Source organism: Cyprinodon tularosa, unplaced genomic scaffold (genome assembly GCF_016077235.1).
Source record: "Cyprinodon tularosa strain WSP-4 unplaced genomic scaffold, ASM1607723v1 ctg19, whole genome shotgun sequence".
NCBI lineage: Eukaryota > Metazoa > Chordata > Actinopteri > Cyprinodontiformes > Cyprinodontidae > Cyprinodon > Cyprinodon tularosa.
Genome location: NW_024038678.1, coordinates 2,241,005 through 2,260,629, shown reverse-complemented (window position 1 = coordinate 2,260,629; position 19,625 = coordinate 2,241,005). Strand labels below are relative to the sequence as shown.

Below are 19,625 nucleotides of genomic sequence, written 5' to 3'. Positions count from 1 at the left end.
CATCAAACTATTATTGGATGAGGTTAACTGGGTCTTTATACGGATCAATTAATGTCTTAATAGTAAAAACTGGCAACATATTTAAGAGCTATAACTAATTCTGTGTAAAAGAAAAAACAAAATAAATCTAAATAACATTAAATATCTAATGCATTTGTGTTACTGTCCCTTTCTTGTGGAGAAACTTTCTTTGACAGCAATAACTTATCACCATGAGGTTTTTTGGAGATGCATCATTTAGAATATATAGACTACAATTTTACTTGTTTATTCTGAACAGAAAAGCTTTTATAGATATCAGGGTCAATCAAATATGACTTCCAGGGTATCATTGCTATCTTTTTAAGCAAATTAAAAGTAAAAGTAATAATATAGTAAGTATTAATATTAGTTATCGGAACTACGCATATGATACACAGCTCCGAACTTATCCAAGCACTGATTAGATGCTTAGAACAAATCTATCCATGGAGGCACCAAAACTTTCTAAGCTGAACAGCCACAAAATTGAAGTTATTATCTTTGGGTCTGAAAAGGAATGCTCAAGAGTCAGTATGCAGCTTCAGCTGCTACATTTAGAAACCTGCATTATTACCACCTAAAGAATATTTTAAGAGTTAAAGAACTAATGTCACAAGACAGAGAAACTCCCTGCTTTTATGTTTAGTCGCACTGATTACTGCAAAAGTATTTTCACAGGCCAATACAAAATCAATCAGACAGCTGCAGCCTATCAAAAATGCTGCTGCTGGTGTTCTCACTAAGACTAGGAAAATGGAGGACAACATCTAGGTTTTAAAGTCCTTACACTGGCTACCTGTAGCTAAGAGAATATACGTTGTTAGTTAATGAATCGCTAAACGGTGTAGCACCACAATACTTTAAACATAAACTATCATCTTTTCCACCTTCCAGAATAATCAGCTCTTGTGGTTCCAGTCTACTTGGTGTCCCCAGCAGTGTTGGGCAAGCTACTTGTCCATTGTAGTGAGCTAAGCTATCAGTTACTCAACAATAAATTAAGCTTCACTACACCAAAGCTACCACCTAAAGAATTATAGCAAGTTAGTTACACGAATGTGTTCAAAGTAGCTTAACTACATCAGAAGCTACTTAACGTTGTACCAACCTAATATCAATTCAAAATGAGTCTGACACACTAGTTAAAACATTTATTAAAGATCAGCCAATGACATAACACAGTGTAAACATTGCTTTATGATCAGCATATTAAAATAAAAACTGAAGTAATTACTAATAGACAAACTAGTAAACAATCTGATGTTATTAGAACCAAATTAAAGGTATTGTGTATTGTTCTACACATCGAGACATGGCTATGAGTTTGCATTCAATGGACATCTCTAGGGAAAACAAAACCCTACAAAAGCCATCTTATTTCTTTAGGGTCTCCCTTAGAGAAAACTTCTTCAGACCTCAATTAAACAGTCGATTCAAGTAACAAATTAAACTGTTTACAAAAAAGGTGAAAAAATAAAGAAGCCAATTAAGTGATACATATATTTATGTCTCACCATATAATTTTATTTCTACCTACATATTTATTCATTGTGTTTTTGGGGGCAATTAATTGAATGCTTATTTATTTATTTATTGAGCATTTATTTATTTATGTATTTATTTTATATACGGTAGAGCTGTTCCTCCATAAAAAAAAATCTTGTCTGTGCAAAGCCTAAAAACAGATTTATGTAAACATCCTGTCAGGTAAACTAGGCCATGAAAATACAATATCGAAGTTTCACTACTGCTCTCTAATTAGAGTATCTTAGTGGCACATATGGGAGAATTATCCTGCCATAATGCAGGAGCACATCATTTCAATTTGAGAAAAGAATTTCATCTTCTTGCACTCAAAACTTATAATGCTCACACTCAAAACATGGGCTCTCTCTCAAATATTTTCTCTTCTCTCTTTGTTTCTTCTCTCAGATTTAATGCTTCTTGCACAGATATTTTCTCCTCTCGCTTGCCTCCTTCTCTTCGCGCACAATCCGCGCTCTGCACGAGTCTCAGATACGCTCGCAAACCCGTAGGCTCTGCTTGCGGATTTTTTTTTTTTGCTCTCTCGGACTGCAGTTGGATCGTCGCCTAGCAACCATCCAGCCAATAGAACGACAGACTCGGAAAGGGTGCGCTTGTTTAACCCTACTGAGTGTGCCTGTGCTACTACGCCACTTAGAAGAGCATCAGCTGAAACGGCTATTTACAGTAGCTTGTGGCTGATTGTTGTTTCAAAATAGAAAACCTGGTTTCATTTCTTAGTTATGCCCTGGATTTTGTAGCGTTTGTGGACGCTACGTCGCTACTTGATCAAAACAATAACGTCGCTACAGGAAAGTTACTTCATAAATAAAGCAGCGATGCTACGGTCAAGCTACTGGAAAATGTAGTTAAACTAATAGCTTCGCTACATGTAGCGGCGCTACTGCCCATCACTGGTCCCCAGAACCAGAACCAAATACGAAGCAGCATCAGTTTTATTCAGCTTTAACCTGCAGCAAACTCCCAGATCACTGCAAAACATCTGAAACACTGAACTCCTGTAGATTAAGGTTAATGACCCACCTGTTTAGAGCTGCCTTTGTGCAAAACAAACCCAAGAGAAAAGCTGCTCTAGACAAAATATCTTATTACATACTGACAATCTCAATATAATTATAATGGGATTTCTATGACTGTGCGTCATGATTCTGATGTTTTGAGGATTTGCTGTGTACTCTTATATGATGTAAAGCATTTTAAATTGCCTGTTGGATATATTGAAATCTGTTGTACAAATAGATTTACCATACCACTTTATTTACCAGAGGAAGTTCTGTGAGAGTTACAATAAAGCACCTGATGGATAGACAGACAGAGAATTGGCTTCTATGCATGAATTATCATCCATACTAACACCCTGCCTTCTTCAATTTTCCACAGGGAGGCTGGTGCAGGGTGGGGAGGAGAAGTGGTAATGAGTGCAGTGGAAGCAGTGGACTCACCATCTGTCCAGCATGGCTCTGGTTCCATGTATTCCTCCACCGTTTCTACCACCACCACCTCTTCTACGTCTGGCTTGATGTCAATGGTACTGCCCTCTGAGGAGCTGGTGTCATCCAGCTGTTGAAAAGGAGACTAATGAGCTTGCACATGTGTGTAAAAGAAAATAACATTATTGATGCACATTGGAGTGGATTCAGAAGAACATTACTTAAGATGCAGAAACATTTCAGTTAGGAAACTACACTTACTAAGTCTTTAATTGAAAAAAAAAAAAAAAAACGGATTCCTTTCAAAGCAATCCAGAATATCAGATATAATCCACTCCAATAGAATATCAAATAGCACATCATTTGCTCTGAAAGTTTTTTTAATGCATTTATCAGGAGACATATGTAAGCGGGCATCCATTCTTCTATGCTCCCTGTTTGACTCAGGCAGACAAGATGTTGTTGTTGAGTAATGGATCTCCATTACTCTCAACAGTGCAGAGGAGCTCACCACACCCATCCATTTAATGCCCAGTGAAAAGACTTCACTGTGCAGATCAGCATGTTTTTAAACTAAAAAATAAAGCTTTAAGTTATTTTCTCCATGGGTTTACTTTTTGATTTTTTCACAAACATCTTTGCACAATATTGAGATGTCTTGTGATAGAACAAGGAAGTATAGGGTAATTATGAATATGCACATGGTTTTTCTTTTTTACAAATACTAATATCAATGCATGACCTGCATATGCCCATCGCCAATTCTCTGGTGAAAATAAAGCTCAAACTCACTCAGAGTGGATGGGGAGGATCTGTGAAGTGCATTTTCTGTACTCTTCCCGTACAATCTTAATAGGATGTAGATCAAGAATTTCTTACACATGAATTTCCATTGATCTAAGCCATTCCATTGCAACTCTAATATAAAGTCTACTACAGCCTTTAACAGGTTTTCTTCAAAGAATTTATTGTTTTCAGCTCTATTCATATTCCTATCAGCTCTGACCAGACTCACTGTCCCTGCTGAAGAAATCATTATATCATGATACTGCCATCTTGTTTCAAGGCTGATCTGATCAGAGTAACTTGCTCCACATGTTTTCCTTTACACATATAGTAGCAAACTGCAAAGGGACACCTTTTCTCCCTTCTTGCTGCTTTTTCATATGGGCCAGAATTGTGGATCAAAAGTTGTTCTGCCAACAGGTTCTCTCAACTGATTGTGAACCTCCACAGCTCCTCTAGAGCACAACCCTTCTTGGTAACTTCTCTGATGAATACCGTCTGCCAAGGTTAGAGGTTTCAAACTTCAGTCCCAGAGGGCCAGTGTTCTGAAAATGTTAGATTCATACCTGGTCCATCTAACTGAACTAAATGGCTAAATGCATTATTGGCATGTAAATAGGTATTTAGACTCCTGTTGTGAGTTTATTTGATTCAGTTGTGTTGGAGCTGGTAAACATCTACGTCCAGGTGACATTTACCAGCCAGGACACGTCTAATGGTAATTGGTGTCCTATATATTATTCAGGGTTTGAGTAAGGAAATTGTATTATCAATATGCCTGTGTAAATTCTGAGTCATCTGGGTCACGGCCTAAATTGGGAGACAACTCTTCTTTCGCTCATTTTTTTGAAGACATTTTGACACCCATCCAGGAGTCTTTGTTCTGTTGGCTTCCACCAGAGCGGCAACTAATTATCATGCACTTCAGACTTTTCATTTAGTTATTTGTAAAAAATCTGAAAATAACTAAGATTTTTTTCCTCCACCTCACAATTAAGCGATACTCTGTATTTGTCTGTCCCATAAAATCTAAATGAATTCATTCAAGTTTGTGGTTGTAACATGAGAAGATGTACACACCTTTAAGAATCCTTCTACAAGGTATTTTGTTTCCATTGCTGTAGGTTGTTAAACCATCTGATTAGTCACTGACCTCTTTGCTGTTCTCGATGTCTGACTCGCTGCTAAAATCCTCTGTGTTGAGGTTTTCAAAGTCGGACTCTCCCACAGCAATGGGCACGCAGACTGTCAGGTTGGGGTTGTGGATGAACGACATATGGTCCTCATCGATCATGTATTTCCCCACGCTGCTGCCGATGCCGCTGGTGGTGCCGTTTCCATTCTTGGCATAATCCAGGTCGCGTTTGATGTCCACCCCAGTGTGATTGCCGATGTAGTTCACCTTGGTGTCACACATATCCTCCAGAGGCTTCTGCTCATCCTCCATGGGAGGTTTTCGGACCAGGCTCGCCACCAGTATGCGCACCTTAGCTTTTATCCATGCAATGCCCTTCTTGATGCGCATGACAGAAATCTGGAGGTTGTTGGGCTCGCCATCGTCATCTGTTGCAGCCAGGTTGTCGGCACTGAATGAGCTCAGCAGCAAGGCAAGGAACAAGTTCAACACCTTGAAACACATGGATATCAAGTTAGTGATTGAGCATCAACGCTTCAATATGTCACCACATGATAACAGCCAGCCAAAGTGGAAACTCACCACCAGGTTACCAATGACCATGACCATCATGAACACAATGAGGCACATTCCCTGCCCCGCCACCTCCATGCAGTCCCACATGGTTTCGATCCACTCTCCACACAGCACCCGGAAGACGATCAGGAACGAGTGAAAGAAATCATTCATGTGCCAGCGAGGCAGCTCACAGTCAAGAGCAATCTTACACACACAGTCTTTGTAGCTCTTTCCAAACAGCTGCATGCCCACCACGGCAAAGATGAAGACGATGATGGCCAGCACCAATGTCAGGTTTCCCAAAGCTCCCACTGAGTTACCAATAATCTTGATCAGCATGTTGAGTGTCGGCCAGGACTTGGCCAGCTTAAACACCCTCAGCTGGAAAGAGATAAGAGGAAAGAGATGGGAATTAGTCATGACATTCAAGTATCGAGTCCGGTTTTCAAAGATTTAGGGGAGAGGGTGGTAGAGATGGGGGTCAAGCAAGTATTCACCAATCGGAATGACCGCAGAACAGAGAGGCCTTCAACATCAGCCAGAGCCAGCTCTACTAAACTCAGCGTCACAATGAATCCATCAAAACAGTTCCAGGCCTCCTGGAAATAGTAGTACGGATCCATAGCCACAAGCTTGAAAAGCATCTCGCCTGCAAAGATTCCTGTGAACACCTACAAGGTAAGAAAGATGTGATTCGAAAAAATAAATTAGACTAAGCAGCATGTTTTACAGGAAAGACAATTGGATGTGATGGACAGACGATAAACACCTCTCTGCAAACTGAGTCTCATTTAAATTAGACTCTGATCATTTTTGTTTCTTTCTTTCTTCTTTCCTTGTTTTATTATTAGTTTTAACATTTATAAGCTAGTTTACTGGAAAGAGGATAGAGAGAGAAGGGGAAGCAATGGAGTCCGTGTAACAACAGCCTTCTGAAGGACTACAGCCTCTTCACATGGTGCACTTACTTTATCAGCTGAGCCCCCCGGAGTTTATACATTAAAAAATGGTTTTCAGAATCTTTTCCAAAAATTGTAAGTTTTAGGGCTCATGCACTTTATGAAACTTTATGAAAATGTTAAGCATGGTGGAGGATCTGTAATTCTGTTTCCTTTTCAAAGAACATGGGAATGTAGTTTAAGGTGTGTCATCAGAACATCTTCAGGATACCTGTATATAATTTGTTATTGGCTCTTTCAGAAGGCTAGTTGCTCAAAATACATGACCAAATCAATACAGTTAGAGCTGATTTTAAAAGGCTGTTTTATTCAATTTCTTAGATTTAGACTAATCGATTGCAGTGAAAGGCTGGTTTATTTTTAGGCATTTTACCAGGGGAGCAAAATATGAGGAGGTAGCTGTATGTAAACAGACATCATGCTGCCTGTGCTCACATTTACTCCCAAAAAAGCCATCAGTGAGCTGGAATGTTGAGCCATAATTCAGGCTCAATTTAGATACATCGATCAGGCTCCATGAAAAATTTATATAGCCCTCCCATTTAACGGTCAACCGCAAGAAAGAAAAGCTGTTCCCACTGCAGGAAAACAGCAGCTCCTTGTAAGTAAAGAAAAGACTTAAACAGAGACAAAGAGGGGTGGTCAAAACTGTGTGCATGTATGTGAGGAAAATAAAAACCCAGGAAGACTGTGCCTAGTTTTTTTTGTTGTTTTTTTCTGTTCTCCCATTTTTTTTTTCTTTTAACTCTAGATACACAATGAAAGCTGCTGCCAATTATGGTCCAAAAATAACAGCAATCTCTGAGCGACTGAGAAAGAGTTGAAAAGATTCCTCACAAGCAAATCAGATAACAAAGAGAGAGAGAAATAAAACACACTCACCAGATTGCCTACAGACAGCATGTCCTCAAAGTCAGTCGTCATGGGGTAGTGCTCCATAGCCATGAAGAGGGTGTTGAGGACGATACAGATAGTGATGGCCAGGTCCACGAAGGGATCCATGACTATCAAGTTTACAATCTCCTTGATCTTAATCCACAATGGGCAACATTCCCAGATCAGGTATGTGTTAGAAAACTTATACCAGCATGGTGGACACTTGCGCTGAGACTCCTCCAGTTCTAAAGACATAGCGCGGATCACAGATCAAAACCAAACATAATGACATGCGAGAGCATACTGCATGCATGCAATGGTATAATATGATAGAAAAAAATTGTATGCACTGTATGTATCTGGTACTGTTGGATTTGCAAAGCAGATAAGCAGGAAATTCATGTCAAAACTAGTTAGTCAATGAGTGCAGCCCTAGTTAAAGAAGAATGAGAATAAGCAGGTAAAATAGCTGGGTTAAAAGTGGCAGTACCCTCCGCTAATGTGTTGGTAATGACGCTCATGACACTGTTGGCCCGCTCTTTCCGCCCAAAGGAGGTATTGAGCTGGTCCACAGACACCATCAGGGAGCCCGACAGCTTCTTCTTCACCTCAACCTCAGTAGTCGGCTGTCAGGAGGAGAGGAAGAATCAAGCACCCATGGAGACGACATGAACCCCATCCCACATCACCACCGGTGGCCGGCGGAGGGAAGTGCAACAGTTGGCTATTGTAGTTGAGGGTCAGAATTTGGGGCAGTTAAGGAGAGGGGGCCTTTTTGACTTTTTTAATATGTGCATAGGCTGTAATTTCATGCATGTGTCAGCCAAAGTGGGAGCAGTGGGCAAGGGCTGTTTGACCTAATGTGTTTGAATGGGACTGCTCTTCCAGATTCGCTCAATAATGGGTTGTGATATACAGGTGCTGGTCATAAAATTAGAATATAATGAAAAAGTAGATTGATTTCAGTAATTCCATTTAAAAAGTGAAACTTGTATATTATATTCATACATTACATACAAACTCATATATTTCAGATGTTTATTTTGTTTAATTTTGATGATTACAAATGATAACAAATGAAAATCTCAAATTCATCATATCAGAAAATTAGAATATTGTGAAAAGGTTCAAAATTGATGGCCCCTGGTGCCACACTCTAATCAGCTAATTAACTCAAACCACCTGCAAAAGCCTTTAAATGGTCTTTCAGTCTAGTTCTATAGGCTACACAATCATGGGGAAGACTGCTGACTTGACAGTTGTCCAAAAGACGACCATCGACACCTTGCACAAGGAGGGCAAGACACAAAAGGTCATCGCTAAAGAGGCTGGCTGTTCACAGAGCTCAGTGTCCAAGCACATTAATAGAGAGGCGAAGGGAAGGAAAAGATGTGGTCGAAAAAAGTGTACAAGCAAGAGAGATAACCGCACCCTGGAGAGGATTGTGAAACAAAACCCCTTCAAAAATGGGGGGGAGATTCACAAAGAGTGGACTGCAGCTGGAGTGAGTGCTTCAAGAACCACCACACACAGACGTATGAAAGACATGGGTTTCTGCTGTCGCATTCCTTGTGTCAAGCCACTCTTGAACCACAGACAGCGTCAGAAGCGTCTTGCCTGGGCTAAAGAGAAACAGGACTGGACTGCTGGTGAGTGGTCCAAAGTCATGTTCTCTGATGAAAGTAAATTTTGCATTTCCTTTGGAAATCAAGGTCCCAGAGTCTGGAGGAAAAGAAGAGAGGCACTTCATCCACGTTGCTTGAAGTCCAGTGTAAAGTTTCCACAGTCAGTGATGGTTTGGGGTGCCATGTCATCTGCTGGTGTTGGTCCATTGTGTTTTCTGAGGTCCAGGGTCAACGCAGCCACATACCAGGAAGTTTTAGAGCACTTCATGCTTCCTGCAGCTGACCAACTTTTTGGAGATGCAGATTTCATTTTCCAACAGGACTTGGCACCTGCACACAGTGCCAAAGCTACCAGTACCTGGTTGAAGGACCATGGTATCCCTGTTCTTAATTGGCCAGCAAACTCTCCTGACCTTAACCCCATAGAAAATCTATGGGGTATTGTGAAGAAGAAGATGCAATACACCAGACCCAACAATTCAGAAGAGCTAAAAGCCACTATTAGAGCAACCTGGGCTATCATAACACCTGAGCAGTGCCACAGACTGATCGACTCCATGCCACGCCGCATTGCTGCAGTAATACAGGCCAAAGGAGGCCCAACTAAATACTGAGTGCTGTACATGCTCATACTTTTCATGTTCATACTTTTCAGTTGGCCAACATTTCTATAAATCCTTTGTTTTTATTGGTCTTCAGTAATATTCTAATTTTCTGATATGATGAATTTGAGATTTTCATTTGTTGTCATTTGTAATCATCAAAATTAAACAAAATAAACATCTGAAATATATGAGTTTGTATGTAATGTATGAATATAATATACAAGTTTCACTTTTTAAATGGAATTACTGAAATCAATCTACTTTTTCATGATATTCTAATTTTATGACCAGCACCTGTATTTGGGCAGGGAGAACTGCTTCTGCATGAATGCATTATCAGTCATGTCATGCAAAAAAATGGAGGCTTTGCTGCCATTGCAATATAATCAGTTATATATATTTTTTTTTTATTAAAAAGTGTCTCCCAATTCTGGCCATCTCTATGTCACTTGCAAATAGATGCTTCTTACTTTGAATCATACAACTTATATTGCAACCATCAAGTCAAGAGATAATATGGAGGCAGGTAATTCAGATTCATCCAATTGTCATGCATGAGCATGCTCCAAGTCAAAGAGAGGGAGAGGAAAACTATGGATAACTGAACCAATTCTCTACTCTTCTACCACATGCTTGTTCTAATTTAGCACTTATTTCTACCATGCTAACTAGAGGGAGGTAAAACTAATTCACTACTGTTGACCAGGGATAGTTTGGAAGACAGAGAAAGGTAAAGACAGACAAGGACAGCAGCCCTCCTTTGTTTTGTTTATTTATTTTCTTTATGAAGGCCTAAGAGGATGGTGTGATAGTTTCTATGGGTTTCTTTTACATCTGCTTTGGTATCATGTATGGGAATTAGGGAAGCAGATAAAAATGTCTTTGGCTCTACAGTGCTGGTCCCCTATGTCCTCCGCCTCTTACTGTAGATCTACCCACACAGAGCAGAGGACCTGGATGCCTGGAGGAACACATCAACACACTGAAGCACGTTAACACATCATTAGGTAGTTTTTGCCAACAAAAACTGAGTGTTAAGCAGAAAATCCATCCCATCCTATGCATAAAAAAATTTTTTAATCATCTAGGATTTGACCTTTGTGTGAGTTTTGGGGGATTTTTGTAAAGCAATTGATCCAGGTCTGTTTAACAGGATTTGGTAGAAATGCTAGAATCTGAAGACATTCCTGTAAAAGAGCTATTTTCAAGAATTCTGTTTAAGTCGTCGTCAATATCTCTAAGGACTCTAAAGATATTTTAAAGGTCTCATTTGGGCTTTGGCAGCTTTATCACAAATTTTTTGAGAACAACAGTCCCTTTATAAAAAAGTTGTTTCAAAGCTACTTAACTCTGACTTACAATAATTTAGACCAAAAAGGTACTAAACCATAAAGGATGAGTCAGCATTTTGTCTGGACCGAGAAACTTTGCAAAGAATCAATTATTGTGCTCTGAAACACCACAGACTGAAATTTTTATGAGCTCCTTTTCATGAGGTCGACTGAAAATGTTCCTCTTAAAGTGTCTGTTGAAATATTACGTTTACAATTCTAATTTGATTATTAGCCTTAGTTTAAAATATTGACATATCTGTTAGCTTTGAACTAAGATTTTTTTTTTGGTGAAAAAAATAACATTTTATCAGCTTTGAATATAAAAAAACATTTTCAAACTGACATTAAATTTGAGAACTCAAATTAAGACAGTAAACCCTTTTTCATGCTCAATGGAGAACAATAACCTGCTAAATCTATTAATCTCACATCTCAAATTAGGCAACATAATCTTTTAAAAATTCATTGTGTCACCATAAAATTCCTCTTAATTCTGTAATAATAGAATTGAATTAGTGCAGTAACTGTTTTTTTCCTGTATTTATTAATTTTCTCTACTTGTCACAGAGAGTAGAACTAAATGTAATTAGTAAATCAATTTATAATTTACATTAATTGCTAGTTCTATCCTCATCTAACAATTTAAGTGCTTGTTTAGCTTAGTTTATATTTTGTTTAAATGTGAAACATGACAATAGGAATTTGGTTCGTAATTCTAATAATTCAGATCTTCAGGAACATTTGATTTTTGCTCTTTTTGTTAACAAATGCTAGCTTTACAGGCAGAAATTTGTATCAGTATGTTTTATCAAAAGTTAAAGGGATAGTTCGGTATTTTTGACATGAATCTGTATGGCATCCCCATCACCAGTGGCATGCAATCACACTGACTTACCCCTGGCAGCGTCCTGTGAGCAGAGTTATCGTCCAGTTTTGGTCAAGCCGAAAGTAGTCCGGCAGGTTTTTAGGACCAGCGAAATAAAACTTTTCTCTTCCCAAAACATTATGTGTTCAAAAGAGTGATATTTTTGCATCCCAAAAACGTTGTAGTGGAAAAAGTCACACGTCGTTATCAATTGGTCCTATTTTCTCTCTGTTCGTATCACTGCCCGCCGTCATTCAGACAGCGAGCTCAACAACAGCCAGATGCATGTCTCGGTCCGCCTAGCTCCCAGCTAGGAGCTAGGCGGACCGAGACAGAGAAAAGTTTTATTTCGCTGGTCCTAAAAACCTGCCGGACTACTTTCGGCTTGACCAAAACTGGACGATAACTCTGCTCACAGGATGCTGCCAGGGGTAAGTCAGTGTGATTGCATGCCACTGGTGATGGGGATGCCATACAGATTCATGTCAAAAATACCGAACTATCCCTTTCAGCAGACTCACACCTCTTCTTTTCTCTTCAATTTGTCAATTTTCCTATACTTAATTTTTTTAACACAAGAAGCTTTTGCATTTGCTTTGTCAGGATTGGACAGATGATTTAGCCCAAGAAAAATATTAAAACACTTATTGAAAGCCTGGAGAACTCTGACAACTTAAAAAAAAAGATTATAAGAGGGTCACAGTTAATGAATTCAAAGTATAGATATATTATTTTTGTACAGTAGAGTATATATTTCAGAATTCCTTTATCCTACCAATAACATTGATGTAGACTACCCACCCTATGAAAGCATGGCTGGCTAATGGCTACGTCTGGTCTCTATAATTAACTCAATTTTCTCCATCCTTTGCCTACAGTTGGGGGGCAGCATACACTGCAGGGGCTGGGGAGGGCAGGCGCGAGCGCTTAGCCAAGAGATACATACGGACTTGCAAAGATGACAGTAGAAGAAAGAGAGCCAGAAAGAAAGGTAACGGACGAGAGGGGGGGCCATGCCTAGATAAGTCTACTCATTGACTTCCTTACACTGTCGTCAGAAGCTGCCTTATCTATTTTCACCTCAGGCAGAAGGCGTCCACCCGGCCCGGGGCCGATAAGCGACACCACTCCGTTGCAATCCACCGTGCTGTTCCTCTTCCCGTGGAAACCGGTGTAGCTGTTCCGCCGGTAGGGGCTGAAGAGGGAGCCGCGGCGCTCCTCGCACTCCTCCACCGTGCTGTGCTCATCATCTGCAAATTCTGTCTCCGAGCCCATGTCCTTGCTGCGGCCCTTGAAGCTGAAGATGCTGCTCTTGCTGTTGTGACGGGAGAGGAAAGGCGAACCGGGGATGCTCAAGAGGGACTGGAGGGTGGGGAAGGAGCAAGAGGCAAAATGAGAAAGGATAAGCTCAAATTTTCAAATTTTCCAAGAGAAGCAGTGTTCGACCATCACACGCAGTGCAGATAGTATTCATTGCAGCTATTCTTAACCACAATACTTTACCAGAAAAGATAACAAGACATACTCAAAAAGTGAAATTGATATTGTTATTTTGGATTTGCTGCTACAAACCTTTATTTAGTAAAAAACTCAAAAACCCAATAAGAATAACTTTAGGGGAAATAATGAGAGACCAAAACTAAAAGAGGATAAAACTTTAGAGACTTTCCTATTCTCCATTCTAATTCATTCCATTGTAAATCTGACTGTTTGTTAAAGGCAGCTGTCCTGCTGTTATGGTCTTTTTGTAGGATGCCCCTATATTTAGTTTCCTCCATCTTGATATCAGCGTTGACCACATTCCCTTTCCCTGTTAAAGAGAAGCCTCCCCCTAGTCTAATAGTGCCATCATTTTACTAGTAGTTGTTTTTCAACAGTCTTTTCTGATCAGAGCAGCTTCTACAAATCTGCCATTAAGTTTTTGAAGCATACAAATAAAAGCTGACTACTGCCATTAGGAGCTCTGTTTCTCTGCAGCTCCTCAGATGATACCAAGGCCCTTTAAGGCAAAAACAAAGCTGTCCTCACCCAAACTGCTATTGTAGGATGACAGCTGTGTTGGTGTAGTTTTGCTCTTGCTGCATTTCTAATAATGTTGTATTATGCTGAGGAGGATACTTTTTACTGGGTGTGTTTTTTCTGAAGGCAATTGTTTGCTTTTAATTAGATTTTTAGTTGGGAATGGGCTGAATAAACACTCATGTCAAATTTTCTATACAGTATATGTCAATGTAAAAATTTTTTTAATATTTTCCTTTCTTTAATTTAAAATTTGTGCAACTTTTTTGATGGGGCACAGCGAAATTAGGGGCTGTGGTGATATGATGTGACAAAAGGTTAAACAGCTTTAGCGCAATAATGCTTCTGAAAGGCATTGTAAAAACCCTTGGAGTCCAGATACATCTAAAAGAAAGCAGCAGAACTTCACTCTCTCTGAAACATTCATGATTTTGTAGTAAATAATTCAAAATCTGAACATGTCTTTCTTCATCTGCAGCCTAAACGTGCTTCTCTGTTTAAAAGAATGTGCAATACCACATTTTATGCATTTGAAATCTGAAATTCCTGCTTACAAAAACAGGATGTAAACACTGCCACACTCACAGTTATTTAGTATATTTAGCACAGAGCTTAAGTCATCTTTAGATCAGCTGGTGGCTCTTGTTCCCCTGGTTTTGTAATTCAAGCAACTTTTTTTGTTTACTAATGCATCTGTTTTCCAGATGCTCCCCATAAAGATACATTAGTTTTATGTAATTATATTCAGCAGGATACTTATGAGCAAGCCCTGAAAAGTAACACGTTTTTAGACACTCCCAACAACAAAGATTATAGCGTCTTATTTTGGTCAGTTATTTCACCTGGTTCATAATGGAAGACTTTCGACCAAGGCGGTTATCAGGGAAGCGGAAGCGGCTCCTCTTACTGCCATCATCCGACTCTGACTTCACAAACTTCTCGCTATCACCTTTCTCCTTCTCCTGCTCTTTCTGACGCCACTTCTTTTTGCGGTTGCGGCGCTCTTTAGCACTCTTGGAGCTGAGCTTTGACATCTCAGAAGAGCTGACAGACAGGCGCTCCCCTCCGTCGTCCTCCACTGCATCCTCCGACACTGTGCCAGCAGAGGTTGCAGGAGGGGCAGTCTGAAGAGAAATGAGCCCATTAGTAAAACCCTAACATATTAAACATGTTCCCCTAAAAAATTATAACACCATGTCAAAGAGGTTTCACCTGCTCCTCCTGCTGTCTCTTGAGCTGCTCGAGCATTGCCTTAAATTCCTCCTCCTTCTGTGCCGCCTCTTCCATGGTAGCCTGGTTCTGCTCCTCATAAGCCATAGCGACCACAGCCAGGATCAGATTCACCAAGTAGAAAGAGCCCACAAAGATCACCAGGACGAAGAAGATCATGTAGGTCTTTCCTGCAGCCCTTAAGGTCTGTTTAAAAGCAAATGCAGCAGAAGTATGGGAAAGGGGAGCATATCATCAGATCTAAATGGCTAATCAGAAACATTGAACCAGCTGCTGCAAAGTGGCCCAATTATAATTACGGCAAAGACATAAGATACATAAGGTATTAAACCACTGTAATAATAACTAACTAAATTATGAGATCCATTTATATTGGTTTCTGTTTAAATGAGCCCAATTGGACTGATTCTTGCTTGCTTAGTAGCTGGTACGTGGTTAGGCCTTTTTTGTTTTTTTGCATCCTTATCATCCTGAGGAGATGATCCTCAACACCAGCATAACCTGATGGACAACGGCACCAAGCCCAAGACAAAACCAATGAGAGAGCATTTTAAACACCATTGATTCCTTTTTAATAACAGGTTATTCCATGAAAAATGGTGCCAAACTCATTGGTTCCAGCAAAACAACAGTTTGTTGCTTTAAAACTTAAAAATGTTCATCATAAACCCACCGAGGCGTGTATGTTTTGCATCTAATAATATAAAGGCTGTACACTCTTAACACTATCTGTTTAAATCACAAGAAATTGATTGAAGTTTTTATTATTAAACTAAATAAATTATTTTCACCTATCCATTTATTCCGTAACACTTTATCCCTGCTGAGGTCATGAGGGGTGCTGGTGCATATCTTCAACTGTCTACGGGCAAGAGGTGGGGTCCACCCTGGACAGGTCGCCAGTCCATCGCAGATCAACACAGAGACAAAGAGGGCAAACAACCATTCACGCACACACTCACACCTAAGGACAATTTAAAGAAGCCAATTAATCTCATAGTCATGTTTATGGACTGTGGGAGGAAGCCGGAGTACCCAGAGAGAACCCCAGCATGCACAGGGAGAACATGCAAACTCCACGCAGAAGGACCCCGGGCTGGGAATCAAACCCAGAACCTCCTTACTGCAAGGCAGCAGTGCTACCCACTGCCCCAGTAAGCAGCCCCATCTTCCATAATGAATGACTAAACTTGACTTAAAGCAAAACAATAAAACAATGGAAATGAGGGGGTCGCTGTAGATGTTACAACACTTAATTATTCTTGTTGCAACTTAAAAGTTCACACAGCTATAAACTCTCGTTGAGTTAAAGCAGGGAAACACAAAAGATACAGGAAATATGCAATTACTAAGAAAGCTCTAGCACCCTAACCCCATAAACATCTGCCCTTGGTTCAGTTAGGAACCAGCAGTATAGTAATCTGGCATCGTTCCTGGAAAAAGTTCCTGAAATGGGAGCGCAGGTAAAGCTTTTTTAAGGTGGGAGAGTATAAATGAAGCCCTACCTTAAAGAAAGAGGAGAATTCTGCTCAAACACCAATCATACATTTCTCTCTATATTAAGTGTATTTACAAGAAGCATTATTCATTTCTAAAGGGTAACTGTAAAAATACATGATCACTCTAAGCCGGTGGTCTCAAAGTCCATTCCTTGACGGCCGTGCCCATCAAACCTTTAGATGCATCTCTGCTTCATAACATCTGACTCCTATCTGAGCTGATTGGAAGAGCTTGACTGCTGTCAGCAGGACACATGTAAGCTAATGACACTGTTTGAGCAATCAGATAACTCAGCATTTTCTCTATGTTCAGAACATTCAGCACTAAACCTAAACTCTGCAGCAAAAAAAATTTCATCTCAGCATTGTAATCCTGCTGCTTAGGGTGGAACTGCAAATGTAAAAGTAGAAACAAAGATTTCTCCCGACTTTTGCTCAGTGCCCACTACACATTATGAAGCACTGAATATTTAATGATTTATTTATTCCACTTGACCCTCAGAGCTGAGATCATGAGTGCTGCCACAGTTTTGGATTAAACTCAGCATTGATAATTCTAGCCACCTGACCAGAGGGATGTCCCTGGGATGGAGACTTGAAATGGAACAGGCAAAATGTAGGAGGTGAAAATAACAGATTTAAAATAGATCTGAATTTTCAGCATATTTTTTTTAGATATTTGGCATTTGTATGCACTTGTTTTGGTTTAATAGATCAAAACCATTCAGTAAGGGTAAAATAAATTCTTATATTTTTGTAAAGGCTTGAAAGTTTATTCAAATAATATATATCCCTTTAAGTTTATGATGAACAGATTTTAAAAATGGCACATAAATATATTTTCCTATGGTGGAACATGTGAAAACATTTATATCTCTGCTAAATTTGTATAATTCCTATGCAGAATTTGACAGGTGTGTGTTACAAAGCAAAGAAAGTTGGACCAGTTAACACATCTGTTGTACCAGCATGTAGAGGTTTTCCCAGAAGTCCTGTGTCATGAGTCGGAAGAGAGCCAGGAAGGCCCAGCCAAAGCTGTCAAAGCTGGTGTAGCCGTAGTTTGGATTCCTCCCAGCTTTCATGCATGTGTAGCCCTCCGGGCAGCGGCTGCGGGGTGAAGAGAGAAACAGAATGAGAGCCGGGCATGCAGCCTGAAAAATGGCACAGCAAAATTTAATAATATTTCCATCCGATCCAGCTTACAGGTGCCTTATAACGTACTAGCACCCCTTAATATGAACTTTTTTTCTCCATTCTGTCAGATTGAAACCATTCTATAAAATCTTTGACTTGGATTTAATGCATGATTATAAAGTGAGTGGAAAATGGTATCTGGTTTTCTGTTTTTGTTAAGAAGTGTAGCATTCGTATCTACTTAGGCTCTTTTACTCTGACACCACTAAATAAAATCCTGTGCTTCTATAAAGTTGAAATATGATGTACATTTATACAGTATGTTGCCTCCCTGAGGGAGTACATTGAAGAGCTTTTAACTTGACATACAACTGGATGTATTTCTAACTGTTTTGCACAACTCTGCCTTACTGAGCTTCAATTTGTAGCTTCTGACAGGTTGTTTTCTCGTGTTTCCCTGTGCTTGTCTACTCCCATCTTCCTAATAACTCTCTCTCTCCTGTTCTGAGAACTCTGTGTGGCCATCCCCTTGTTCATTGGGACAGTTTGCTCTCTATTTTTCTGCTATAAATATTTCCACAAACTGCTTGTGCCAAAACAAAAGGAATATTATAACAATTCAACAATATTGCCCCTCATTAATTACAGAGAGATGAAATGTGCCATTCATAAAACGTCTCCATTCTACTACCTGGGCTCTGGCTGCTCCCTGGCCCTCTCTCCTGCTGGACAGCCATATCATACAAAAATAGTGGCTGTGTAGTTTTCACTTTATTTATGGATGATGGAATAAACATTACTTCATGTAATATTCATATACTGTTTTATTACCTCGTATTTTCTATAACTTTGTATCATCATTCTTCATTTTCTTCACTTTCATTTAATGTCTTTGCCTGCTTCAGGGAATATAATTCTGCATAGTTGAAGAAACTGCTAAGAATAAATGTCTGGGAATACATTCAATGACAATAAATAACTCTGTATAGTATTGGTTGACATAAGTTGGTACAGTAATAGTTTCTTTGAGTGTTTGAGATTTGAAAGCCGGCTGAAACCAGAGCAACCTAAACATTTGCTGTTGATGCTCAAGTCAAGTAAAATATCTCCCTAATAATCCGCTGTGTTTCTTGGTAGTCCCTAAGGTATCTTTAAGAGGCATCATTACACCACATCCTAAACATATCTGAGTGATAGACAATTTATTGTCACCGTAGGGTAACTTGTATTGGAATTTGTATGCTAGAACAGGGATTCCCAAACATTTCAACGTGCAACCCCAAAGATAACAGTGACCCTGGCTGACAACCCCTCAAAATACATGGAGTTTTTCCCTCTATATTTGAAGGGGCTAATTCTCTTTTTCATTAAGCTTTTTAATTTAGTAAGTTAGTTTAACATCTACATTTTTCTAATCGATTGACCTTGTTAGTGTTTTCAGCTTAATTATAGTTATTTAAAAAATGTTCTTTATTTGTAAGTTGTTTTTAGTTTATATGCCTGTTTTATTAAGGATATTATTGTTTTAGATATGAATATGCAGGTCTTAGGTGGATCAAAATGCAGTGGGTGGTTACATGGTTTTCTACCAATATTTTAACAATCAGCAGCCAGTCAGGCTGATGTGGAGAAGCCAGAGTAGGAGAGGCAGTGAGTAATCCTGTGACATTAACTTTGTTGTGTCTCTGTCAACTTGGAATATAATAATAAAAATATATATATATATAATAAATTCATATTAAATACACATCACAACGTTGGCTGTGACACCATCCTGGAGAGAAATATCAGCTGTGCTGCTGCCTTCAACAGTTGTTTATAGACGTTGGAGCTTGGCCTTTTTTTCAGTGTAGTCCAGTTTCTCTGACCGTGACTGGCTGTATGTGCTCTCTTTCATCCTATGACATGGGAGCTGGCTCAGAGCCTGTCTGCCTGGCTGTGTGTCTCCTGGCCGGGGCCGCGTGTGGAGCTGGTTGACATTTTCCTTTTGTATCTCTGCTTCGT

At 39.6% G+C, this 19,625-nt stretch overlaps 1 protein-coding gene across 8 annotated transcripts in view; it reads right to left on the bottom strand.

The window, feature by feature from the left end:
- scn8aa (sodium channel, voltage gated, type VIII, alpha subunit a) overlaps window positions 1-19,625 on the bottom strand; it is a 67,989-nt gene that overhangs the window by 24,129 nt on the left and 24,235 nt on the right. For 4 of the 8 annotated variants that reach the window (XM_038283074.1, XM_038283079.1, XM_038283075.1 and 1 more), the window contains exons 9-18: window positions 17,453-17,594; window positions 14,971-15,174; window positions 14,601-14,882; window positions 12,787-13,101; window positions 7,801-7,936; window positions 7,317-7,555; window positions 5,973-6,146; window positions 5,500-5,856; window positions 4,936-5,409; window positions 3,009-3,126 (exon numbers count right to left, since the gene is read on the bottom strand). In XM_038283074.1, coding sequence (XP_038139002.1) covers window positions 3,009-3,126; window positions 4,936-5,409; window positions 5,500-5,856; window positions 5,973-6,146; window positions 7,317-7,555; window positions 7,801-7,936; window positions 12,787-13,101; window positions 14,601-14,882; window positions 14,971-15,174; window positions 17,453-17,594 — 2,441 coding nt within the window. The remainder of the gene's footprint in view (window positions 1-3,008; window positions 3,127-4,935; window positions 5,410-5,499; window positions 5,857-5,972; window positions 6,147-7,316; window positions 7,556-7,800; window positions 7,937-12,786; window positions 13,102-14,600; window positions 14,883-14,970; window positions 15,175-17,452; window positions 17,595-19,625) is intronic. The other 4 variants (XM_038283077.1, XM_038283080.1, XM_038283078.1 and 1 more) reach the window with 1 other exon arrangement.